We start from the raw sequence: 27,804 nt of genomic DNA on the forward strand, positions 1-27,804 counted from the left end.
TCGCTAATCCAGGATGTGAATATTTCGTTTAGTACGTACAACTGGCAAAGATGTTTACAATAAATATATCCCGTGTTTTTATTCTTAGTTGCAGTGACCATGAAGAAAACAAATAGATGAAAGCCGTAGACGTTTATCTCTCGCTTTGTTTGCACTTTGTATGAGCAGCGGGGATTGAATGGTCACTGATTGCTGTCCTCGGTTGGGATTGCATCTTGGCCTGTCAGTGTACTGCTGCTACAATCATGTTTAATTCATAAAGATGGCAACGAGGGGCACCTTATAAACTAAATGACTGTCAGAAACATCGCCTCCATTTGTAATATGGTAAGTGAGTGGATACTGCGTTGGCTAGCTCTTATTACGTAATGATGGTTGAATGGCTTTCCTAACAATCAGGTGCATGACCTCATTTATGAGCTGATGTATGCATTGATCACCCCTGTAATGAACGCATCTGTCATAACTAGATATATTAACATGCTCAAATAATAAACCGAGACTGAAAGTGTAAGAAATTGCATAAATATCACTTTATCTAAGGGAAATATAGCAATATTAGTGATGCCCTCTTTATGTTTTGATAGCTCAGGTTAGTAATTCGTTAGTGTTGTTCATTTTAAACGATAAAACAGTCTCAGTGATAAAATAGTATGCTAATCTGTTTTTAAGGGGTCTGTTTGTAATTTTTTCCTTCCTAAAATGTATATGAGTGACTGTGCTTTGCATAGACATTTACTCTCTTTGTATTGATCTGTCATTTTTAAAATTTAAGCATGTCACAAAAAATTGTTGAAAGATAATTGTGTTTTAAAAATCTGCTTGTAAAAGAATAGTTAACCCAAAATGAATGAAATTACCCAAAACGTAAATTTTACAAATACAGGTCACTTCTTTCTTTCTATGCAGTTAGAATGACTGGAGACTGGTTCTTTTAAAATTCAAAAAGGTTGAAACGGCACCATATGATACCTTTTTTGAGCTGTTGGAATGGCATCAAGCGATTGAGAATATGTCTGATTCATTTTTGTTTATAGCCTAGATGAGTTTTTTTAGTATTATATATTGGGATGCACTATGTAGCCTATTGGCGGCCATATTGGTATCGGCCGATAAATGTTTATTTGTAATGTTGTCATTATCGGTCAGATAAGAATATTATATTGATATATTAATTAAAGCAGATAAATGATTTCCTCCGGTTGAACCACTTCCGAAGCACACTGAGGGTTTTGATTGGTGTGTCCTGCGTGACGCGACACATCAGCATACAGCAGATTATTCTTGCTTTAGAAGTTTTTCACTGTGTAAAAAAGAGGATATCAGAATCCCAATTTTGCCATAGGAATGTAAAATCAATTTTAAAAAGTAAGGATCTTTTACTAGTTCAAAGTAGGCTACATTTAGTAAATGATTTTGGGAAAAGAAAGATCTAGATTCTAGATTCCTTATTTTCTGCAGTTAAGGTTTTAAAATAAAAGCAGTTGTCCACTGTATTTGTTTGTTTTCTGTTTTCAGGCCTAGAAAAATGTATATCAAGATTTAGATTTATCAGCTAGTATACTAAATCACTAAATCTTGTATATCAAAATCTAAATATTGATATACATTTTTCTGGTTATCAGCTTCCAAATATAAAGAATTTTTGGTATTAGCCAAACTTTCCATGATGGTGCATCCCTAATTGTTTATGTACTGTTATAGAATTTATTAGTTTAATTTTTACATGTTCGGTTTTCTTTTTATTTTAAGTAAAATTTTAGTAACTTTGTTAAAGGCATAATATGTAAAATTTTTGCACTAAAATATCCAAAAACCACTAGGCCAGTGTTATATATTTTGTTCAGTTGAGTACTTACAATATCCCAAATGTTTCCAACTATTTGTAAAATCACGATTTTAACCAAGGATACGGGAAGTGTGAGGAGTTGCCTGTCAATGGCGGTTTCCGCTTTTATTTTGTAGACACCATGGAAACACCAAAGACGCTTTAATATATTACATGTTTTATTAGACAAGGGAAAAACTGTTTAGTTACATTTAGACAGAAAACGAATTATTGTTATATAGCTCAACACGTTTAGTCTTATTGCTTAAATCTAGTTTTCTTGATTTTCCGAGAGTACCATGCTTTTACCATCCCTGTAAAAAAAAAAAAAAAAACTATTTTGTCAAATGGCTAATACAGCATTTTCTTCATCATACAATATGTATTAAAGGATTAGTTCACTTTGAAATAAACTTTTGCTGATAATTTACTCACTCCCATGTCATCCAAGATGTTCATGTCTTTCTTTCTTCAGTCAAAAAGAAATTAAGGTTTTTGATGAAAACATTCCAGGATTTTTCTCCATATAGTGGACTTCAATGGGCACCAAACGGTTCAAGGTCCAAATGACAGTTTCAGTGCAGCTTCAAAGGGCTTTAAACAATACCAGACGATGAATAAGTGTCTTATCTAGTGAAACATCAAACGTGACCTTTTCAACATAATTGCGTATTATGTGACATCACTAACGCGCATCGCAGAACAGAACAAGGTGTCTGGTATCGTTTAAAGCTCTTTGAAGCTGCACTGAAACTGTCATTTGGACCATGAACCTTTTGGTGCCCATTGAAGTCCATTATATGGAGAAAAATCCTGGAATGTTTTTATCAAAAACCTTAATTTCTTTTCGACTGAAGAAAGAAGGACATGGACATCTTGGAAGACATGGGAGTGAGTAAATTATCAGCAGAAGTTTATTTCAAAGTGAACTAATCCTTTAAAATTAATTGCATGCCATTTATCAACACAAGCCATCCAGCATTTATGAATGATATTTTAAAATCGATCTAGCTTACTGCAGTGTGCAACAGTGTCTCACCGCAGCCGCCGAGCGAATGCACAGAGTAATGTTATAACACCATTTTTTACAGTCAAAAGTCTCTAATATGATAAACAGCGCTGTGTTACCTCATACACTCGACCGGAAAAGCGGAAGCGACGACTGTGGCATAATGAGAGCTCCACTGCTCGCAAGGTGTGTCGTGTTCATCTATCATTAGCAATCGCTCCAGCGGCCTCGTTCAGCTCCAACATCACTCGGCCCTGCTCTACTTCATACTACAGTAACGTTAATAATCTTATCCATGAACATGATTTCTGCCCGAGTCCCGTCCCAATTCTTCTCCACTGACTGTGAGGTGAAGACAACATCTCCCAAGAATCTGCGCTCAAAGTGTCATCAAGCTACGCCTTTGTTTTGAATAGGCAACCTCTAGTGGTGAAAAATTTACATATTGTAGCTTTAAGTAGTTGTTTTTTTTATTATTTTTTTTTTTTTTATATAAATATTTCAGACAGTTAGTAGCCAGGGCAACGTTTCTAATTTTCGTTTTAAGTTTAAGATTTTTATCTAATATTTTATTTATTTTATTTTATTTAAACTTTATTACAGTTGCCTAAACCTTTTTAATTGTTTTAGTTTAAGTTTAACTAGATTAACCGATTTATTAAAAATTTAAAGAACGATCTGTTCATGAATATGACATTACTACTTCTGTCATGAGTGTTCATTACCATGCAAAGGTTAGCCTGAGGAGATATCAAGATTGAATAATGACTTAAATTTCAGTCTGTTCATCACATAAAACTATCATATGGCTTCTGGAGATTTGTAGTATCACCATCATAATAAGTAAAGTACTTTTACAGCAAAAAAAAAAAAAAAAAGAGCTCATACCTTTCATTGTTCTCTCTGTATGCTTTTTTTTTTTTTTTTTTTTTTTTTTTAAGGGGTTTAAGATGGCTAAAGGGAGCAGAGCCCATTATTTTAAATAATGCTGCAGTTTCACTGTGGGATATCTGACATTGCCTGAATATTTCATTGCCTGAAATTGGCCTGAACCTCTAACCACTGTCAGTTGTACATCCTTAGATAACTGCAGGTGCTGTGTCAGCCTGAGCTAGATGTGGTTAGGAACATGAAGAGTGAATTATTGCCAGCATGAGGGGGCTCAGACTTAACGTCTGACTGCTGTTTAGGGCTGGTTATGTAACTAATGGACGGACAGGGTTCATTTGTTCATCGGCATTTGTTTGGGGCCACGTCTTGTAGTGGCTCATTGACCATGGATACAAGGCAAGCTAATGAAATGTTCTCCTTTATGTCTTCAATGTTCTATACTGCTTAATTGGTCTCTTTTAGTGTGCGTTTGGTGTGCACAACCGCAGACCTGTCCTTCAGTTTGAAAACATGAGTCTATTACCTGTACTTTAGTTTTAGAACATGCGTCTGGCAACATATCTGGCAATATGTTTGTGTGTACTTGTATACGTGCCCTTTTGTGTGCTGTGGAAGGTTTCTAAGCAGAAACATAAGATGGCTTAGCTGACAATTGTATGCAGACAATGAGAAAATGACCCCTATTTAAAGTCAAATGTTGGCAAAAATATCTTGCACAATGCCGTATTTATATTTCAATAGGCAAAAAAGATCTTTTAGTACTGGAAATGAAGGACTTTGGATTCAAATTTCCTACAGATAAAAAGGATGCTGTCTCGGTCTGGTTAATAACACTAAACTAGACAATGCACAGAAACAGAGAGGGACTATTTCCCATCTTTCAACTGTCAGTCATGGTCTTGAATTTACTGGTGTATGACTTTGATACTGGATCCAATTGTGGTAGTCATTACCTGATCTGCTCATTCAGAGTCATCCAGAGATATGTTGGGTTATAAAAGGGCAGCAATTTACAACTGTTCAAAAGTTTGGGGTCGGTAAAATTTATGTTTTTGAAACGACTCTCTTATGCTTACCAAGGCTGCATTTATTTGACCAAAATATAGTAAAAACAGAAATATTGCGAATGTGAAATCTAAATATTAATACAATTTAAATTAAAGGTTTTCTATTTTATATATGTTAAAATTTATTATGGTGTTGACAAAGCTGAATTTCAGCATTATTTCAGTCTTCAGTGTCACATGATCCTTCAGAAATCATTCTAATATTTGATGCTCATCGGGGTCTTAAAAGGGTCTTTAAAAGTCTTAATTCGCTCTTACACAAATTATATCAGAAAGTCTGAAATTCATAAAGTTATAGCATTAAATGTTGCATTCATTGCAATGAATTCATTGAATTCATTGCAAAGGCTTATCTTCCTCAGTATTTTTGTCCTGTTTTCCAATACAAATATCCAATACAAACATATATGATACATTTACTTGAGATGCAAATGTAAAATGAAGTCTTGAAAAACCGAGCAAAATTAAAGTCAGTTTATGCTTAAAAGAAGAAAAAATATCTGCCAATGAGTTATGAAAAGTTTATTCTTCTTATCAGATATTTGTTCTTGTTTTAAGCATAAACTCACATCATTTTGATCAATTTCACAAAACAAACTTCACATTTTATTTTATTTTGTATCATCTCCTCCAGTAAATGCATCTTTATTAAAAAAACTTTATAAATTTGCACTGGAAAATGAGACAAAAATACTGAGGAAGAGTCAGTGTTGCCAATTTAGGGATATTGTCACTAGATTTAGTGACTTCACTGCCACTTTTGAGACTTTTTTTTAACTTCTTGGACAAACCTTATCTAGATTCTTATTTTGCCTACTGATCTATATTCATATTTATATAGATCAATGAATTTGCCATTATGATGTCATCTAGTTACATTTAGCTACCAGTTTTAGCTTCTTTCAGTTGAAAGCAGTTGGCAACACTGAGAAGAACATCACTTTTTTTTGTATTGTGATTTGAAATAGAAATCTTTTGTAACATAAACGTCTTTATTGCTCTACTCTTTTGGTCAATATAATACGTCCTTGCTGAATAAAATTATGAAAGCATGAAAAATATGTATTTTCTGACCCCAAACGTTTTAAAGATATTGTGTATAGTTCTTTGAAAAAAATGTAAAGGGTTCATGTAACTTCATGTAATCATGTAATTTTGGTATTAAGAGAAAACGATTGGAACCTCTTTGTACTGAGGCCCAAGTAAAACTCTGAGCTTGTCATGCTGATTCAGTTACATTTCAGTCATGGATTCTTATCCAACATCACTTCCCGCTTAGTTGTTCTATCCATTATTAAGGCTTTGTGTAGCTCTGTTACAACTTAAATGTCACGTCACTCGGTTGCTGATAAATTGGACAATTGCAACACTCGATCCTAGAGTACCAGTTTGAATGGACTGGACTCCAAAATCAAATACATGTCTGCATATTGTGAATGATATAGTTATGTATGAGAAAGACTTTTTTTCTAGAAGACTCTGTAACTAGCCTAGATCAAAATCTAAATTGTAAGATTAAGCATGACAAAATTACTGAACGTAAACAAAATTTAAAATGAAAATAATAAGTTATAATAGTATATAAATAATACTAAATTAACACTGTTTGCCACACTTTCCAGTGATGAGTGAATTGAGAATGCTTACCGGATATAATTATGTCTTACATAAGACTGTAATATTATAAAAATAAAAATATTTTACAAAACAAACGGGTCATTGTGTAACTTGCAGCATCATATACAAGATAAGTCATTCTCCAGCTATCTGTCAATCTGCCCTTGTCAAAAAAATGTGAAGGTACATTGTGATTTTGTTTCTAATACTTCCATTTTTGGTTGCTTAAAGGTGCTAAAGAGGATGTTTTGTTTTATACATTTTTGCAATATTACTTGAAACTGTCTTTACTAACTGATAAAAGACTATTTATTAGGTGAACTGAAAGGAATAATATAAATATACATTATCTGTGCACGAGGTAGGGCCTTAAAAACATCAGCCAATCGTTTACGCGATCATCGCATAAACGATTGGCCCTCTGGCTTGTCAATCACTGCCGTGACTTTCCTTGTGAGAGACGAGCACTGCTGCGCTTTCCAGTAACTTTCCACACTCCGTAGGCGCTGCATGCAATGTTTTTGTCAGGAGACAGGAGTAACAACTGCAGATTATGAGTTACCTGCGGTGAGTCCGACATAATGAATCCAAAAAACACGACACAGTGAATGCCGGTGGTAAACACTCGTGTTCCAATACTCATGCACGAGTTTTGGGAGGCGTTCCCTCAAAACGAGCTGTGAAGGAGGGGGGTTGATCTTACGCATGCGCTCATTTAAAAAACTCACTAACAGTCTTTGGATTCTCAGTCGACGAAAAGATCCTCTTTAGCACCTTTAATGTGAGGAATATTTCATGTGTCGGCACATAGTTTTAGGAAAAAGATTTTTTCTAAACAGACAACTTAAAATATAATTATAGCTGTAAGTGTTCTTACTTTGTCTTAAATATTATGTGTAAGCATGAATATTTAACAGATGTTTGTCTTTTTCCCCCTCTCTTTCTGTCATTTCAGGGCACCAATGCCTCTGCTCTGGAGAAAGACATTGGTCCAGAGCAGTTTCCCATTAATGAACACTACTTTGGATTGGTCAACGTAAGTAGCCAACACAGCGCCAGACTAACCCTAAAACACACACGGCTTCACATGTGAGCCAGATGTTGTGAAGACCTGGTTAGGGAGCAAAAAAATATACACATGGTAACAGTTTGCATATTTGTTTTGTAAAATACAAAGGTTCATGTTATCATACCATGTTGTCTTGCTTAAGAACATTATTGTAAATTTGAGGGACACCACAACATCAGAACAAAACAGCCAGTTTAAGTGTTTCACTGAACTGGTGGAAAAGCACAGTTCACAACCCTTGGCAGCCCACTTAATTTGTTATTTTCAATAGAAGGGAGCGGTTTATTTGTACTCTTCTGCAAAATATATTAGCATGTGATTTTCACTGCAGAACAGGGAGGCTTGACAACACAGTTTTTATTCCTGCTGCCATTAGCACAGCTGGTATGATTAATGAACGTGTTACTGTTCAGACTTAAAGTTGAATCTTTCAGGTCAAGCTGCCTCTTGTTTTGGCAGAACAGTAAATTCAGTAAGGAGATCCACAGAAATCAGGTCACAGTTATTATTTTCTTGCTATTAACTTAGATTAGAAGGAGAACCACAAAAATTAGGTCACAGTTATTATTATTATTATTATTGTTCCTTTTTTAGGTTCGAAGGAGATTCTAATGAGAATAGCAAAACTGCTTTAATTTTAATTAAAGATTTACTGCCATTGCAAAGTGATGGGAAAAAAACAAAGCAATTTAAGGTACTTAATGAGAGAACTGATTAGTATAAAATCAAATTATGTGTCTGAGTGTATATTAGGATGCTGGATAAAAAACGATGGCTTCGCTGAAGGCGTGACCTATTGTATAGCGCACATGCTTTTACATACTGGTACTCATGAAGGAGATGCAAGATTGAATCTGTGTCCTGTCTCAATATAGGGATCAGGGATAATCTATGATTTCCATTCCTGATTTCTATCACACACTCACCGTGTTAGGCAAGGTTTTGCAGCTATCAGAGCAGAAACGAAAGCTGATGCTCTCCATTTGTTTTTCATCTTAATACCAGTTGTAAACATAGTTATTTAAAAAAAATTGGTTTATTATTGTTTATTCATGATCAGTCATTGTCATGACATGATCCTTACCCTCTTCTTCCGGTCATTTTCTGTCATCTCTCTGCTTCCACTGTCAATAAAAATGCCAAAATGCCCCTAACACAACTTCATTGTCAGTGTGTATGAACAGGAAAAGGCCTTTAGAAGGGAAACAATGCTCTGTTGTCACAGTAACAGCAAGTGCTGCTCTTTCAGCCTGTGCAGGTCATGTTTTAAAGAGCATATGATTCCACCATTAGTTTTTTCAGCCCTTTGATTTGCTTTTAGCTGTGAGCAGGGAGTTTCTCTTGATTGTAAATGTCTCATGTAGATCCACGTTTGTTTAACCCGTGTCTGCTTCTTCCCCGGCGCACCTCCAGCATAGAATGTTCCAGATTTTTCCCGGGTTCATAGATTTAATTGCATCCCAAATGTTCTTTGTTTGTTTCCCGCTCAAGAATTGATTAGCTCAACCTAAATGAATTCCTCTTTCTTTGTCTTTTTCTCTAGTTTGGGAACACATGTTACTGTAACTCAGTGTTGCAGGCTCTGTATTTCTGCCGGCCGTTCAGGGAGAATGTGTTGGCGTATAAAGTCCAGCAGAAAAAAAAGGAGAACCTTCTCACCTGTCTGGCTGACCTCTTCCACAGCATCGCCACGCAGAAGAAGAAGGTGGGCGTGATCCCTCCCAAGAAGTTCATCTCACGTCTGCGGAAGGAGAATGGTGAGGGCCTAGTTAACCCCTGAAGGGTTTAATTAAATTTTAATAATCAAAAAGCATGTCTAATGTCAACTGACAGTGATTTATTGAAATTTTAACAATAATAGGGCCCTCTGTTTTATTTTTTATTTTTCCCCAAATTCTTTTTTCATTTTTTCAGGATTCATACGATTTATGGTTTTATGATTTAATACAAATTCATCATCAAAACTGTGGTAATCAAATTAATTCATAAAACTTACAATTCCGTCCACATTTTCCACATCTCGCAAATCATAGGACCCTAATTCTTGTGGTGCCATCAGCCAATCAGCATCATTAGGACATATTTTTGCATTCACAGCTTAGGTGGCTCAAAACCTATATCAGCAACTAAGCGCCCATAAACAAATTGGCAGATTTGAAATCACATACATTCTTTGAGCAGCTTCCATTGAGATGAATGGTAATGGATTGCTCCTTCCAGGTATTATAGACCTCCTTGAAAAGAATCAAGAAGCTTCAGCGGCAACCAAAACAACTTTCCTAAATGAAGCTCCTTCCTTCATCTTTTTTTGAACTGCGATCTGTTTGATCTTAATCAGAATAGATGTCATATTTGGCTCTATCCATCTAATTTTGTGTTCCTGAACATTCGAGAATCAACATGTTTTCATTGTTGACTGAATGATCGACACATTCACAAAAGTAAGACATACCGAACAGACTGTACTTCTGTCCCCGTTTTCTTTCACATCAAGGTAAATATGGTGTCTACTATGACTAAGCCATCTATTGTCAAGCCAGAATCCCACAAAACTTCTAAAATATCCTCAGAAACAGAATGTTTGAGAATTTTAAAATGTGCTTGTGTATCCAATATAAAGTGTTTGATGGTGAAGATGAGTTTAACGTGAGTTTTTAGGCAACTAATAGAGCTGTAGCTGGTGTTCAGACAGGGGACTATGTGAAAAATCAAATCTGTGCGCACTAACAGTAAGCCTCTGTGTGATATGCTGAATGAGAAGCAGGTGTAACAGATCAGGTGTGTGTGTTTTGAGGGAGAGGGGAGGGATAATATGTAGTATAAAAGAGGATTTGTTCTTCTGTCTCATTCCAGAAAAGGCCCTCTCTATGAATTAACAATACAGACCTCTGTCAGAGAGACGTCACTTCACCAGCTACACTTGCACAGAGTTAGGTGTATGATTGCACATGCTATGGCATGTACCAACATTGTGATCAAATGTGTGACCATAGAGCTCCTCTAAGTTCATGTGATCACACCATGTCCAAAATGCTGCCTTCACAGGGGAAATGGAAGTGCTATCTTTCATTTACAAGAGTCAGTCACCTTTATAATAGAGTTTGCTGTCTCCAGAATGCACATGCACTTTAACTACAACCCGAATTCTGGAAATTTGGGTACTTTTTTAGTTTTCATTTTGTTCAAATAAAATAAAAAAAGACTTTCAAATCACATGAGCCAATATTTTATTCACAATAGAACATGTATAACATAAATGTTTAAACTGAGAAATTTTGCAATTTTATGCACAAAATGAGCTCATTTCAAATTTGATGCCTGCTACAGGTCTAAAAAAGTTGGGACGGGGGCATGTTTACCATGGTGTAGCATCTCCTTCTTTCCAAAACAGAGTGAAGACTTCTGGGCATTGAGGTAATGAGTTTCTGGAGTTTTGGTGTTTGGTCTCATTATTGCCTGATATAGGTTTCCAGCTGATGAAGAGTTTGTGGTCGTCTTTGATATTTTTTTCTCTATAGGTGAAATACCTGGACTGCAGGCAGGTAATAGCTGCAGTTTGTGGTTTTGCATTGTCCTGCTGAAATACACAAGTCCTTCACTGAAATAGACGTGAAATATATGTCATTAATAGTCATAAAATAAGTAAATGTGCCAATTTTTGTTTTGTTTTAGATTTAATTCAGCAAATGTATAATATTCTAGTATTTAGAATGCCCTCCTTAATTTTGAATATACTGCTCTGACCCTTCTTGGTACGGTGTGTACAAGTTCATGACAATTTGTTACATCTGTCCTGTTTAACTCCTGGATGATGAGCTTCTTAAATGCCCTGATCTTTAATGAGGAGTGTTGCTCAACTCGTCTCTACAGAATCCCCCACAGGCGCTTGAGTGTTAAGATTGAGTGCAATACATGTCCACAGATGGTTTTTCACCTTGGGAGAATACATATTCTCAATTCTCATTGTCATGTTGAAAAAAATGCCTAATAATGTAGGGAATGAGGAAAGGGTAACATCTGTTTCAAGTTTGTGTATTAAATTACACAGTGGTGTGGGAATTCATGACAGCATTGATAATGCAGAACTCCCTCACACCTTCAGCACTCATACATCCCTATATAAGAGCTTTACTATCACTGAACTTCACTGTGGGAACCAGGCACTCTTTAGCCTGGAGGACACGGTGTCCGTGATTTCCAACAAGAATGTCAAATTTGGATTCGTCTGACACTTTTCCACTTTGACGTCCATTGACTTTCCCACTGAACTTTTCTGTGGGAACCAGGCACTTCTCACTGTACTCCTCCTCTAAAATCTATATTTTGTAAATATGGGCTTCGGAAATGGCTAACTGACTTTATTGTGCTTTGGATACAGTAGGTAGTTCCAGTGAGAACAACAAACAATGCATGCCATTTCTGCAGGCTACATCTTTCTCTGTGAGATAAACAGTAACTCTTTTCATAGCTTTTACTGGCTCTGAGACACTCGCTTGGTATTTCTCCTGCTTTGTCTGGCAAAAAAAATCCCGTATCACTAAATGAAAGCTTAAAATGAAGGCCTGATTATTTCAGGGGCCTTGTCAAGTCCATTGTTTTTGAATTTCTGTGTTACTTTTGCTATATTTTCACACTTAAAACAATGATTTGGTAATCCTCTTGTACATTGTTTCTTTTGTGCTAAGAAGTCAGTCTCCTGACAGTTCTCTCCCAAGTGGTTCCATTGTTGTCAGCATTAAATCTGAGAATGATTCAGTGGGCTATATAACACTTTTAATAGTCAAGAAACTACTTCTTTTTAAATGTTTTGGTTCAACATACTTACCTGTTGATCAAACTTTGCCTTAAACTTACACCAGAATATGTTTATTTCATTTTATTTAGCAACTTTTAGTAGGGTGTACTCATTTTTGCTGCACAACATTTTATCACCTTGATAAGAAAATCTTATTTTCCTGAATAATTTTGACATGCTTCTTTGGTAATTGATTAAGCAGACTTGCTGGAACATTATATCTCTAAAGAACCCTAACATGTCTTCGAAGTAATTGACCCTTCGCAGGGAGTTTGATTGACAAGCGATCTAACCAATCAGAATGCAGAATCTGCCATTTTGTCAGACAAAGCAGTCAGTAATTAGAAGATTCACCTCGGTGGAGTTAAACTTGAAAAATTGTGTATATTGACGTCTTTCCGCGTTTGAAACAACATTCCTTCTCATATTCATTCATGTTTATTTGATGCTATACATGAACTAGTAGGAAGAGATGATCGGTTTACGAGCCTCTTGAGCTGAGGCGCTACAGCAATCTGTCACGACCGGTCGCGACACATTAAAGAGCCACAAAATGATTTTTATTGTTTGAATTTCTTAAAAAAACTACACAGTTTGAAAGCTGGGACTTTGTTTAATACACTCAAAAAAATGATTCTAGCTGCTTGTTCAGTTTATTTAAATAAAATAAGCTGAACCAACACAAATCTTTAGTTTTTTACTTAATTGGCATTCGCACTCAATTGTATTATGTTAAATGAAATTAAATTTGCAAAATGTCAGGTCAACCTAAACCATTTGTGTTGGGACTACATGAATCATTTATGTTGCATTGATTGAACCTGGGCAGTGGATTTCTAGTTCCCAGCATGCTTTGCGTAGGGAAAGATTGGGACAGTAAATGTTGAACTTAAGTGCTGTTTAATGTGTCTTTTAGTAAAGGGAAATACCTTTTAAAGTTTGAAGTTCAGTTATATTTGACATTTAAAAGAGTTTATGTTATGTCGATTTTTTGAGGTTACCATTATGCTGAAGTGTAGACCTTGTGGTTAGGCTCTAGGTGGCTACGTAAAGCAAATTTATATTGTTCTCAACGAGCATTAACTGTGCTCAAGCCAGTAATGAGAAGTTCTTTATCTGATCATTACTTGCATGCTATAAATGTTACTTAGCATATGAATAAGAGTTATTTTAGTTTAGTTTTTATAGAAATATAAATAAATTAGTTTGAGGGCCAGCACAAAATTTACACAGTCTACATATGGTCATCAGCTTTTCCCCTCTCAATGGTCATGAAACATGTATGTCTGTGTACAACAGCTACTCAAAACCTAAGCACAAGCGCACATCTTCACCATGATGGTAACAAAAAAAACAAAAAAAAAACAGCACTGGTTGGATCAACAAGAATGAATTATGTTCAGGAAAAATACACAGAATACGTCAAATGAAACTGGTGTGATCTCATTCAATTAGGATGAATTTCACTCATTAGTACAATTAACCTAGCTTAAGTTCAAATAAATCAGTTCAACTGTGTGGAAATAGGTGTCATAATTGAATTAAGTTAGACCAACAAGTTATTTTTTGAGTGTATCATAAGTAACCTGCTCTGTCTTGTCTGACCCACAGGACATATGGCTTTCTTTTTGCATGATAGAGCTTTAGTTGGCATCTGCAGATGGCACGGCGGATTGCATTTACTGACAGTGGTTTCTGGAAGTATTCTTGGGCCCATTTAGTAATGTCATTGACACAATCATGCAGATGAGTGATGCAGTGCCATCTAAGGGCCCAAAGATGGGCATCCGCCTTGTCCCTTATGCACAGTGATTTCTCCAGGTTCTCTGAATCTTTTGATGATGTTATGCACTGTAGATGAAGAGATTTGCAAAGCCTTTGCAATTTGACATTGATGAACTTGTTTTTAAAGTATTCCACAATCTTTAAAAACAGCTCTGCCCATCTTAACTTCTGAGAGACTCTGCATCTCTCAGACATCCCTTTTATAGCTAATAATGTTACAGACCTGATATCAATAAACCTCATTAGTTGCTAGATGTTCTCCCAGCTGGATCTTTTCAAAATGTCTTGCTTTTTTAGCAATTTGTTGCCCCTGTGGCAATTTTTTTTAGACCCGTAGCATGCATCAAATTTGAAATGAACTCATTTAGTGGATAAAAGTGTAAAATGTCTCCATTTAAACATTTTATGTTATTTCTGTTCTATTATCTACTAAAATATTGGCTCACGTGATTTAAAAGTCTTTTAACTTTATTTTTATTCAAATTTAAAAAAAAATCCCAACATTTCCAGAATTTGTGTTGTAGAACAGCCTGAAAAATACCTGGTTTTAACATGATTTACGCTAAAGAAGCTAAATTTACAAGACCATTATTGTCAGATATAATATGCTATTGAAACATAATCTTGTAAAACACTTTTTGGAGATTTCAGTTTTCCCCATTTAAATTGATTGAGCTACTTGAGAAGTTGCAGTGAACCAGATGTAACGAGAAATATTTTCTGTCGAATTGTCATGTACAGTCAAACCAAAAATTATTCAGACACTATATAATTTATATAATTTTTTATATATTTTTTTTTACTTGTGGGTGCAGGACACTATAGTTAATTTATGTAAGTGAGGATAGCAAAATAAAGTAAACTGTGACATATTATACCCAAAAATTCTTCATACAGTGGACTATCAGTAAAACTGATACAAATTTGGGACCAAAAATTATTCAGACACTTTGACCTGACCATGTTTTGCTTAAGTGTTATCTGACATAATTAAGATTATTTTTTTCTGACAGTTTAACTCTGAGATCTTGTCATAATATATTACCATTTTTTTTAAACTATAGTGAATAAACTGTAATAATAAATTAAATGTTCACGGTGTCTGAATAAAATTTGGTTGCGACTGTACATTCAAGTGAAACAGATAAATGAAAAAGGGGGGAAAGTAGGCCACAAATTTGGTTCTGTCCACTGGTTGTTGATTAAATTTGGGGCAGATCTGAATGCGAGCTTGCAGTACATTATAGGAAAGGTGTGGGGTTTAAGTGGACTAAATGATTGGAGAAGTCTGGCATAAATCACCAGAGAGAAGCCTATTGCTTCACTGGAAGATTGAGTTATAATATTTTAATTAAATGTAAAATGTAAAAATGAAATATCTGCATAGATTAATCTTTCATAGTAAGATCAATGGAAAATGGATAGTGAATTCAAGTGAACTGACTTAGTTCCATCACTGTCATTTGCAGGATTTATATCATATGTTAAATTTTCTGGCTTCTCCTATAGACCTGTTTGATAACTACATGCAACAAGATGCCCACGAGTTCCTGAACTACCTGCTGAACACGGTGGCTGACATCCTGCAAGAGGAGAAGAAACAGGAGAAACAGAATGGACGGCTGAAGAACAATGGCACTGCCATCCCTACGGACACCGAGCCGGAACAGAACAAGGCCGAGCCCACCTGGGTTCACGATATCTTCCAGGGCACGCTGACCAATGAGACACGCTGTCTCAACTGTGAGACGGTATGCGTGTTGTGTAACCTCAAGTGTTTGCTTCATACACAGATGCAAATGTTGTTGAAGTGCAGTTCTGCAATTGTTACATAACCCTGGCAGAATCTGCAAGATGTTTCATTATTGAAGCTATTTTACAGATGTTTCTATGTATTCCACTGGACAAAATAAATATTCTACTCTATTAATGCTATTAATGCAAAACATCACAAAAGGCTGCAAGCAATATAAAGAACCTTTGTTCTTGTTAATTTGTTTAAAATTAAGTTATTGTTTTGCCTTATAAAATGTATACTAATATCTGTTATGCAGCTTCTTCAGGGCAATACTACTGTACATAAACTTGATATAAAAAAAATTATTTAAAAATGCTAAACATCTAAATTCTAAAAGGGATATGTAAATGTATGAGCAAAACTGTATTTCATTTTTAGAAAAATAGAGTACTCGTCTCTGTTAGACAGCCTCAAAAGGACTGTTTGGTTTTTTTGCAAAATCATTGTGAGTTTTCTTATACAACAACATTCGGTCAATTGTTTGAACTTTGCTGGCTGCAGAAAGAGTCTCTCTGCCGTGTGGCCCACTTTTCAGTCTTCTCTGTTGATTAACCTACTTTTCCTCTGCATTAACACACTGCCACTCAACTCGACTCGACAGTGCTAACACGCTGTCACAAGCCAGTACTTTAACACATCTTTCACAATAAGTGCAAGACAACAGGAGACAGTCAGGAGAGTCAGGAGACCGTAGAAAGGGGTCACCAACATGCGTAATGAACATCTTTGCAGAAATGAGTTCCCTCTCTCCCCCTCTAAAATGCTTGATTACTAAGATTGTCTCTGTGGGGAGGGAGATCAGAGTCTCTGAAGAGGTTTTGTGAGTGGGGCATAGATGTGTTTTCTCTTCTTCCTTAATATGTAAGTGAACTCAAATGCCCTCTGTTTTTACAGGTCAGTAGCAAGGATGAAGACTTTTTGGATTTGTCTGTAGATGTTGAGCAGAACACTTCAATAACACACTGTCTCAGGTAAACATACACGCTCAGTGACGTAACAATAATCACACATGCTGATGTACAAAACCAGTTCTTTCCCACTGTGTTCATGCTTTTTAGTAGATGTGTGTTTTTTCTGATGGCTTTTACAGGGACTTCAGTAATACAGAGACCCTGTGCAGTGAGTATAAATACTACTGTGAGACGTGCTGTAGCAAACAAGAGGCACAGAAACGGTATTTTCACAATAATATCTGGATAATTAAATGTGCAAAATTGTGTTGTGGAAAAAAATGTAGAATATACTCTATACAACATTTATCATTACTTAATTTTTCACATACTATTTCAAAAGTATGGTAGTCATCCATTACAAACCGTTCCAGAATTAGTTTGTATGTGCGATTTGTTTTAAAAATGTAGTTTTTGTAATATAAAGTATATTTGTGGCCTGTATTTACACAATAAAATTTACATTGACAGGTAAGACGTTCCTGGATCAACATATTTTGTTGATACTGGAACAACATTCTTATCCCAAAATTTAGTCCTAACCTTTTTCCAACCCCTAAACCTAACCCTACCCATAACTTCCCATAACATATCCCTAAAATCAGAGGGAAATGATGTGGAAGCACCTAACCCAGGTTCTAAGCCTAAACTTGACATAAATGATAAACTTGTCCCTCAAATCTGATTGGTTGATTGGAATGTTGTTCCAGGATCAACAAAAGATGTCCAGGATGTCTTACTTGGCAAAATCACGGTGACCGTCACGTGTATGGGGGGGAAAGCATTGATGCTGCTCTAGATACTGTAATGTGAAAGTATAAGTGCCAGTTATTTATTTTATTTTTAATTTAATTTTTTTGTGATTGTGTGTGTATGTGTTGCAGTATGCGTGTGAAGAAGTTGCCCATGATCTTGGCTCTTCATCTGAAGCGCTTTAAGTACATGGAGCAGCTGCATCGGTACACTAAACTGAGCTACCGTGTGGTCTTTCCACTGGAGCTCCGCCTCTTCAACACCTCCGCTGACGCTGTCAACCTAGACCGCATGTACGACCTTGTCGCTGTGGTGGTTCACTGTGGCAGGTATGAGAACTGTCAAACACGCACATCTGCAACATATAAAACAGACCGTCTGCCACAGTCTGCCATTTAGGTACATTAAGTCATATTTTATAAATATTGACGTTATAAGCAGTTGGAGTCTCAATGCACTATGCTATGAATATATTTGTCGTAGTCTGAAAATACACCACAGTGGTAAAGGTTTTGCTTCAAGAATAATGTATTTATCAGGAAAGATAAATGTGAAGAAAAAATAGATACATTTTTTGTTTTTATGTCTTCATTATGCTAAAATACTGAAAAATGTTTAGTGTCCAAATATTTAAAATATTAATTGATTTTTTTTTTTTTTTTTTTCTGCCTCTGTGTGTATTAGTGGCCCAAACAGAGGGCATTACATCAGCATCGTGAAGAGTCACGGCTTCTGGCTGCTGTTTGATGATGACATTGTGGAGGTATGCACACCTTCTATATCTATAGCTATATATTTATTACTCTTCTGTTCAAAAGTTTAGGGTCAGATTTTTTAAAAGAACATACAATTTTATATATATTATATATATATATATATAAATATATATATAAATATATATATATATATATATATATAATATATATATATATATATATATATTATAATAATCAGCACTACTGTTTTCAACTGATGATAATCAGAAATTCTGGTTACACTTTATTTTAATGTGTCCTATTACTATGTAATAAAATGTATAATTACACTGTAACATTAATAAATATGCACTTACTATAGGGTCAGAGTTAGGATAAGGGTTTGGTGGTTCCGTATAATTATGCACAATTTACTGTTATTTCTATAGTAAGTACATTTAACAAGGACACTGTAATATAAAGTGTTACCAAAATGTTTCTTGAGCACCAAATCAGCAAATAGGTTGTTTGCACATGACGTCACAGCAGCAGCGCGAATGAGTCTGGAGGGCAGGGAGTGATTTTTCTATAGGAATCCTATCAAAAACTCAAAATTCATATGTTTTGCATCATTTATGGTTGCTCAAATTGATACAATCGAGAACCCAGAAGGTGTTTATATTGTTTACATAACTTATACCATTTTTTATAACTTATATCGTTTTTTACCTTCAAAAGTTGTTGCCTTTAATAGCGTTTTGCGTCTGCTGATACTGAAATGAATATGGATACCTGCTTACCTTATTTTTGACTTGGTTAAATATTCACATTCTTCATGGTATCTTTTGCAGGGAAGCTATTTTATCCCATTGAATGATAATTTGGTATTTTCACTTCAGTTTTGTAGTATTCCATTTATAATGTTGATCTGGTTACCATGAGAACAGTGTCACACACTGCTGCTTCAGCCGTCATATGGTAGAAAATGTCCAAATAAATAAATGTTTAACAAGCTGACAGAAGTCGATTCAACAGCAAAGACAACACTTTCAAAAACACTCAGCTATGTGATTATTTTATTGAGTGATAGGGAGTGGGTTAAATCATTATTAGATTTGATATACTGCGTCTTCCCGTCACCTCCTCTACCAGCTTCCCTTAGTGTGTTTTTACACGTATAAAAGGCAACAATTGTATTACACCGTCCATTTTTTTCCATGAACGATGACGTGAGCTCCTGTTGCGATTCTCGATTCAGCATAAATGTCCTACAATGGCGACAGAAAATCAAATACTGCTCTAACTTTACTAGCAGAAAGGCAGCGCAATAGAAACAAACCCAGACTAAAACTGAACGCGGCGTGACGGCAGCTTCACATTCTCTATATCTAACTCCTCGATGGCAGGAAAGCCTTTCAATTCAGTGGAAAAGTCGCTCCTCTTCATAACATAACGATCATGTCCAACATATGTTGTGATTTTCTGTTTATACCTTTCTAAACCAGCAAAGAAAGGACTTTTCTCCATCTCTTCCATTCTAATTTCCACTGCTTGCCCTCCACCGGTATTTCGCGCGTCACCAGAACCACGTGATTGCAAACAACCTATTAGAAGGATTTCTGAAGGATCATGTGATACTAAAGCCTGTAATGATGCTGATTCAGCTTTGTCATCACAGGAATAAATTACATTTTAAAAATATATTAAAACAGAAAAATCTATTATTGAACTGTAATAATGCTTTAAAGGTGCAATATGTAAGATTTTTGCAGTAAAATATCCAAAAACCACTAGGCCAGTGTTTATATATTTTGTTCACTTGAGTGCTTACAATATTTCAAATGTTTCCAACTATTTGTAAATCATGAGAAAATCACGATTTTAACAAAGGCTCCAGGATGTGTAAGGAGTCGCCTGTCAATTGCGTCATACCCGCGTTACCCTTGGTTTCCGTGGGAAACCATGGAAACACCAAAGACGCTTTAATATATTACACATTTCAATAGACAAGGGAACAACTGTTTATATATATTTATAAACAGAAAACTAATTATTGTTATATAGCTCAACATGTTTAGTCTTATTGTTTGAATCTAATTTTCTTGATTTTTTGCGAGTACCATGCTTTACCATGTCTCAGAGAAAAACACTATTTTGTGAAGTAGCTAACATAGCATAATCAGATGCAGCTTTATTTTTAGTAACAGTAATACAGAATTTTCTCCATCATACAATACATTTTAAAATTAATTGCATGCCATTTATCAACACAAGCCATTCAGCATTTAAAATAATGTTTTAAAATCAATCTATCTTACTACAGTGTGTCGCAGTGTCTCACATCAGCCGCCGAGCGAACGCACGGAGTAACGTTATAACATCATTTTCAACACACTCAAATGTATCTAATATGATAAACAGAGCTGCGTTACCTCATACTCATGACCGGAGAAGCGGCGCCGGCGACTATGACATAATAAATAAAGTTCTGCTGCTCGTGAGGCGTGTGTTGCACCATCACTCCATCAGCCTCGTTCAGCTCCCACAACACTCGGTCCTGCTCTGCTTCATACTACAGTAACATTAATAATCACATCCCTATTCTTTTGCACCGTCCATTGAGGTGAAGACCACATGTCCCAAGATTCCGCACTTGGCGTCATCAAGCTAAGCCTTTGTTTTGAATAGGCCTCTAGCGACCTCTAGCAGACAGAAATCCTATATAATGCACCTTTTAACTGTATGTTTGATCAAATAACTAGAGCCTTGGTGAACCTAAGAGACTTCTTTAAAAAACTTAAAAAACCTACTGACCTCAGACTTTTGAATGCTAGTATGCAGACAAAATAAACCCTAATGCATGCAGAAAATAAAATTCCTCCTTCCTGCTCTCTCACCATCTTTTTCTTGTATCTATTTTATTTGTCTCACAGAAAATCGATGCACAGGCGATAGAGGAGTTTTACGGTTTGACCTCTGACATTTCCAAGAACTCTGAGTCAGGATACATCCTGTTCTATCAGTCCAGAGAATGAAGGAGCAGAGGGGTGACAAATGAAGAGCTGAGGAGGATCACGAGAAGAGATCAAAAGGAACGGTATACGTGAAGATGACATCCGCTAGATTCCTTTTCCACATCCTTCTCCTTTTCCTCATCTCATACTTATGGTCTCCAGCTGAGACTGTGTGCCAAAAGCTCTCTTTAACCCTATTTGCCAATATGACATTTCCCAGAAGTCCCATTCTCCTAAATCTCGCTGCACTCTGGGGGAATAAATCACATCTTCAAATCTGACCCTCAAGTCAGTCACCTGCATCTGAAAGGCACTTTATAAACAAAACAACAATAAGTAACACAAAAGCAACACAATGAAAAAAATCACAACATATACAACTACAATACTTGTGAAAACTTGAAGGAATCAAAAAGCTACAAACGGAGAAATGAGTCCTGGTACTCTAGCAAGAGTCACTGCTTCTGATTGGTCAGTGCCTCTCATCCTGGGTATCTGAAACCAGGAAGAGGGTTTCTCTCTCTTGATCCCTGGCTTAAGATCCCTGGCTTTACTTCAAATGTTTTGTACTGTGATTCCCACCCATCAGTCCTCCATTCGTACAACACTTACCCAGTAGCTGGTGAATCCGCACATCCTAGTTCAGTCTTGGTCATCTGAGGGGCTGTTTGCACTGTGTGACAATTTGTTTTGGATTTCACCATGTTGTGGGATTATAATTCTGAGCAGTCTGTTACATGAGTGAGTGTATTTGTGTGTGTGTGTGTCTGCATTTAAACAGTAAATGCAGGCAGCTGCTCTGAAGTGACTTTGCTTTTCATCCAGAAGTAGTTGCAGTCTTGTTACCAAGAGAGTTCTCAAAAGTTGTCACATTGAAATCTCTTCCAGTAACAAAGAAAAAGGGCAGAATTGCAAGGCTGAAACGCTGCTTTTGTCTCCCTTGCATTATTATCTAACACTGTTGTTACCTAACTTCCATTATAGGTAAGGGTCTTACATAGATTTAGATTCTGCTTTAGTTGGTTGAATCCATGATTGACCTCCCATCTTTTCTTTTTCTTAAAGGGATAGTTCACTTAAAAAATGAAAATTATCCCATGATTTACTCAACCTCAAGCCATCCTAAGTGTATATGACTTCTTTTAGATGAAGACAATTGGAGATGTATTTAAAAATATCCAATCGACTTGCGCAGTATGCGTACAGTTGTCTTCTGGAAGCTAGTTATTTTAGTTTGTAAAGTTTTAAATATGGACATTTTTCTTACAAAAACCCATCGCTTCACTTCAGAAGGTCTTTATTAACCCCCTGGAGCCGTATGGATTATTTTTATGATGGATGGATGCATTTTTGCATTTTCTTTTGGAAGAGCCAGGATATTTTTAAATATAACTTTGATTGTGATTGTCTGAAAGAAGATAGTCATATACACCTAGGATGGCTTGAAGGGTGAGTAAATCATGGGATAATTTTCATTTTTGGGTGAACTATCACTTTAATACATGTTGCAACTTGGTCCCTGGTCATTTATTAGAAGTTAGATGATGTGGCATTTAATTTTATCATTACTTTGAGGTGTTAAGTCTTGGACACAGATATGACATTCAACAGCAGCAGCCTTGAGATTATTTCATTGCGATCTGTCAAGTTCAGCTTTAGTTCTTATCGAAGTATCTTATAGGACATCGCTGTTACGATAAGAACATTTCAACTTTGTGGTGAGTGGTGTTTATCTGAGAGGGCTTTTACTATTTATTATACGTTGTACTGAGAGCATCTGACTTCAAATAAATGGGGAACTTTATTGAAGACCGTAGGGAAATGTACTTGATAATCCTGATTTTTGGGATTTAATTTTGTATATAAATGGGAGAGAGTGACTTGAAATAGTCACAGAAGGGAAACAAGGTGCAATACAGGGACAAGATGAACATTCCATGCTCGTTTTACGCCAACATTTCTACACATTTTTAAAAAACTAAGCTCACAGAAACACTAACAACTGATCGGTACTCCCGTTTCTTCATTGTATAGCTTTTTAATGTCATTGTTTGATTTAGGTGAATATCTAATGGTCATTTACCATTTCATTCTCTCAGAAATACTGTAAAATGTCCCACAACTGAAATACATGATTTATTTGCCTTTTTCTGTCCGTTCACAGCTCATTCAGTGTAACAGTAGAATAAGTGATGGGGGGGGGGGGGTGTTTTTTGTTTTGTTTTGTTTTTTTAAGTGTTTTCCAGATTCACCCATTTCTCCACATGCGTTTTTGAGCCCATTCTAAGTCTGTGGTACTTGTATTTTCACACTCCTAAGAATCATTATAATATGTAATTATATGTTTAAGCCACACTACATGCAATATAGATGTATGAACACTGTGTAACAATACAATGTGAGATTGACTATGCAGCGTTTGTGCTTGTCCTGTTGTTTCCCGAGGCTCGACAGATGCTGAGTGATTATTTGGACGGTAGTTTTTTCATACGCAGTTCCCCAGTGACACTTGCTATTTTTCAAAAAGAGGAGCATATGTGGTTGTTTAAAGATGTTTTAGTGGTACTAAGACCATGTTTCTTGTCCCATGCCTGTTCTTTTGGTTCGTCAGTGATCAAAATGAACAGAAATGTGCCAAAATTGTGGTGGGAAAATCTCACAGTCCTTCATACTGGAAAATGAAATTGAGATATCTCGGTGTCATGAAGCTGTACATAAATATTATGTAGGCATATTGGTTAGAAATAAATTATATTTTTAAAACACTAAATGATTCTATTAAAAAGGACCTATTATTCACATGGGGAAGTCATGGTTGCAAATGAAGAAATTACAAGCTTGTTGACTATTGGAGATTTTATTATTTCTGTCCGGTCCCTTATGGAGACCTGGATCATTTTGAAGTTTGTTCTGTAGAGTAGCCTAAACTAAAAGTACTGTAACTTCTTACTACTGTGGATTGAATCCCAACATACACATATACATGAACATCTGGATATGTTGATAACCTATTAGACGACTGTCACTTTTCACAGTTACACACCTTGTATGCAAAAACACACCTGTCGGTTTTGTCCTCTTTTCATTTGTGTATTTTTTAGGTCCACAAAAGAAATGTACAATGTTTGTTTGAGAGAAAAATACCAGGACTCAAACTCTAATGGAAAGTGTGATAACTGTAAGTGCACTTTATCATAGCAGAACCAAAAAGGTTTCTCGTAGGAACTGGAATCCTGAATGAGATTCTTTTGGTTTATTTTCCTTTCCTCAATAAATGAAACACAACTTTATCAGCTGTGGCTCTGCAGTGATTTTTAATTGTTTTTGTTTGTTCACTGTGTTTGTTTCAATTATTTTTCTGCTTTTTCCCACTTCTGTGACTAATAAGATGGCAATTTTGTACAAAGACACAAAAGGCTTTGTGCAGAGAACAGCAGGGCGAGGGAGTGAAAAGGGAGGAGAATAGCTTCATTGAGCGACCGAAATGACGAGAAATGAAAATCCTGTTTACAGAAGGTCCTTTATGTGACTAAAATGCTGATGCATCAACAGCAACAAACATTTTTAGGGATTTCCTAAGGGAGATGTGTGACTGTGTGTGTGTGTGTGTGTGTGTGTGTGTGTGTGTGTGTGTGTGTGTGTGTGTGTGTGTGTGTGTGTGTGTGTGCTTTTGTTTATATTACATTGTGGGGACCAAATGTCCCCATGATGTAATATAAACCTGAGTTCACCTACATCGTGGGGACCAGCCAGCGGTCCCCACAATGTAAATGGGTTTATAAATCATATAGAATGAGTTTTTGTGAAAAAGTAAAAGTTTTCACAGTTTCCTGTGAGGGTTAGGTTTAGGGGTAGGGGCAGGGTAGGGGGATAGAATGTACAGTTTGTTCAGTGTAAAATGCATTGAAGTCTATGGAAAGTCCCCACAATTCACAAAAACAAACGTGTGTGTGTGTGTGTGTGTGTGTGTGTGTGTGTGTGTGTGTGTGTGTGTGTGTGTGTGTGTGTGTGTGTGTGTGTGTGTGTGTGTGTGTGTGTGTGTGTGTGTGTGTGTGTGTGTGTGTGTGTGTGAGAGTTTGTTTATATTACATTGTGGGGACCAAATGTCCCCACGATGTAATATAAACCTGAGTTCACCTACATTGTGGGGACCAGCCACCGTAACTCCCCACAATGTAAATAAATGATGTTTTTTGTGAGAAAATAAAGGTGTGCACAGTTTCCTGTGATGGTTAGGTTTAGGGGTAGGGTAGGGTGATAGAAAGTACGGTTTGTACAGTATAAAATGCATTGCGGCCTATGGAAAGTCCCCACAATTCACAAAAACAAACGTGTGTGTGAACGCAAGGGACATGCGTGACATCTTTACGTACATGAGATGAAAAAACACCTGCAACAGAGCGAGTCAGGGAGAGTTGTCCTAGAAAATCAATGTCCTTCGTTTTCCCATGTGTGTGTGTGTGGGGGGGGGTAAAACCTTAACTGAAGTGTGAACATGTATGCATCACAGTATGTGCGTCAAATGCTGATCAGCATGAAGAAGGGTGAAGTGTGTGTGTATGAGAGAGAGAGAGAGGAAGTCCTTGACAGATTTGTTTCTTTTATACTTCCTCTTGTTTGTGGACCATAACCTGGTTTAATCAAGCACTCATATCCTGTGTGATGGAGGGATGTGCTTTTGTTCTTCAGCTGTCATGCTCTCTTTTCACCTGCCACTCTCCACAGCTAGAGGGGGAGCAGGGATTATCATAACACTCAATAAATGTAACTTTGCACACAAAAAAAAGTTGTGCAGTGACCGCATTGAGTCTGTACAGTGCTTGTACTATAAAATGCTCAACATCCTCCTAAAATAATGGACAAATAGTTTAAATAATGAGTGACATGGATAATACAATAGATAATTAATCATTTTAAATTTGTTCCATACCGGGGCTGTATTTTGGTCACAAATTTCACAATTTGTATTTATTGTTATTTATTTATTACAAATGTAACAACTCTACTGTAAATCAGTGAAAATAAATGCACAGAGATCAACACAGCATCCATTGCAATAACTGTTAGGTATATTTGTTTATTTTTAGGTTTATTCAGTAAATCATTTTACATAGTTTTATGCATTTAAAATGTATTAACATACCATATTAACTACCATATTACCATATTAAATAATTCATTTATTCATGTTTATTTAATGTTTATTAAAAACTTTTGTTTTGCACATTTGTAAACAGTTCCCTTTCAAATGGGATTTCTACACTGCATCTTGGCCGCTATGGGGACGGCATCAGCATATCCGGTGTCTGAAGAACGTGTGAAAATACTTTGATACGATTGGTTGGTGACAATCCATGACGTCATTAGCGGAGTGCCCAGAACTATAAGAGGACGCCCATAGCACAAGTCATCAGCTTTTTTTGTGTTTAGGAGCCATTTGTAATATTAGCATGTGGTGAAGGCAGGATCATGGAAAATCCTAGCAAGTGTTTTAGGAAGTGTCTGCCTCTGTGTCCCAGGTTTTTGACACCTGAGGGCACACGACCTGTGCATTTATTGCTTGGGAGAGAAGCATGCTCATTCAGTGATCGTGGGTTCTGAATGTGGCTTTTGCGAGAGATTCGCAATGAGAAAGCTCCATTCATGTTTGTCCCTTTTCTCGAGGGATGTGGGAAAAGGGACAAGCGTCTGCGCCCCACAACTTGGGCCCCACTGTTGCCAAAGCAAAGCAGAGGATTCATGCTGCCTTCACATGCTATCGGAAATGTGATAATTCCCACTTCTGAAGTCGTGATTATGAGCTCATCGCATTCAAGTTTTTGAAATGGGAGGGCGTTCATGTGCCAAAGTGGAGAAGTCGTGGACAAAGCCATATTCAGCCTGGATTTATCTGTTTCACCATTTGAACTACGTAAATGTGTGTAGTGAACAACAGACGTGATGGCACCAGAGCTTCACAACAGACATTCTTTTGTCCCACTTTGATTAATCAAAAGAATGTGATCGGACCCTCAACATCAAGTAAACGACTATTGTAATCAGGACTGCCAAAGGTGGAAGACAGGAAAGATGACATCAACGGCCCATTGATGATAGGCTAATCTCATCACGAGTTGCCTTTGTTCACTTAGTTCAAGGTGCGAATGACCATGGACTCCTAGGGCTGCCAAACCGGTTCTGGCTAGAGCACAGCAAGAACAAAGAAATGCTCAGAAAGGAATACATTTTCTAAACATATTGGCTTGAAATCACCAAAAATGGACAGGAATACTGTAAGGAACATGTCCTATGTGTCCTTGTACTCATCCAGGAAACTGTGCACACACAGTAAAAACCACACCTGGAATAAAAGCCAATGCAACTACACCCATTGAGACAGAACTGTGATACCTCAACCAATTCACATCAAGTTTGCACTCTACGAGTTCAGAAAACTGCCACAAGGACTTTGAGAAGGGTTTGAAAGAAATAAAGCATTTTCAAGGTCCTAAAGACATTGTCTTATTTAACTGTGTATTTTGGAACAATACAAC

At 36.4% G+C, this 27,804-nt stretch overlaps 1 protein-coding gene across 1 annotated transcript; it reads left to right on the forward strand.

Moving 5' to 3' along the window:
- On the forward strand, window positions 1-24,781 carry usp46 (ubiquitin specific peptidase 46). Its single transcript, XM_067382957.1, has 9 exons — window positions 1-327; window positions 7,368-7,448; window positions 9,025-9,238; window positions 15,571-15,812; window positions 16,754-16,830; window positions 16,950-17,033; window positions 17,694-17,891; window positions 18,247-18,325; window positions 21,191-24,781. Exons 1-9 carry the CDS (start codon window positions 292-294, stop codon window positions 21,290-21,292), a joined length of 1,113 nt encoding a protein of 370 aa, XP_067239058.1. The 5' UTR covers window positions 1-291; the 3' UTR covers window positions 21,293-24,781.
- The last annotated feature ends 3,023 nt before the right edge of the window (window positions 24,782-27,804 follow it).

The sequence above is a fragment of the Chanodichthys erythropterus genome, chromosome 4 (genome assembly GCF_024489055.1).
Source record: "Chanodichthys erythropterus isolate Z2021 chromosome 4, ASM2448905v1, whole genome shotgun sequence".
NCBI classification, from domain to species: domain Eukaryota; kingdom Metazoa; phylum Chordata; class Actinopteri; order Cypriniformes; family Xenocyprididae; genus Chanodichthys; species Chanodichthys erythropterus.

Excerpts from the sequence above, each read along its gene's own strand:
- usp46 (XM_067382957.1), top strand. The coding sequence starts at position 292 with ATGACTGTCAGAAACATCGCCTCCATTTGTAATATG. Across the intron at positions 328-7,367 it reads TCGCCTCCATTTGTAATATG|GGCACCAATGCCTCTGCTCT; the intron begins GTAAGTGAGTGG and ends CTGTCATTTCAG. Across the intron at positions 16,831-16,949 it reads TCAATAACACACTGTCTCAG|GGACTTCAGTAATACAGAGA; the intron begins GTAAACATACAC and ends TGGCTTTTACAG.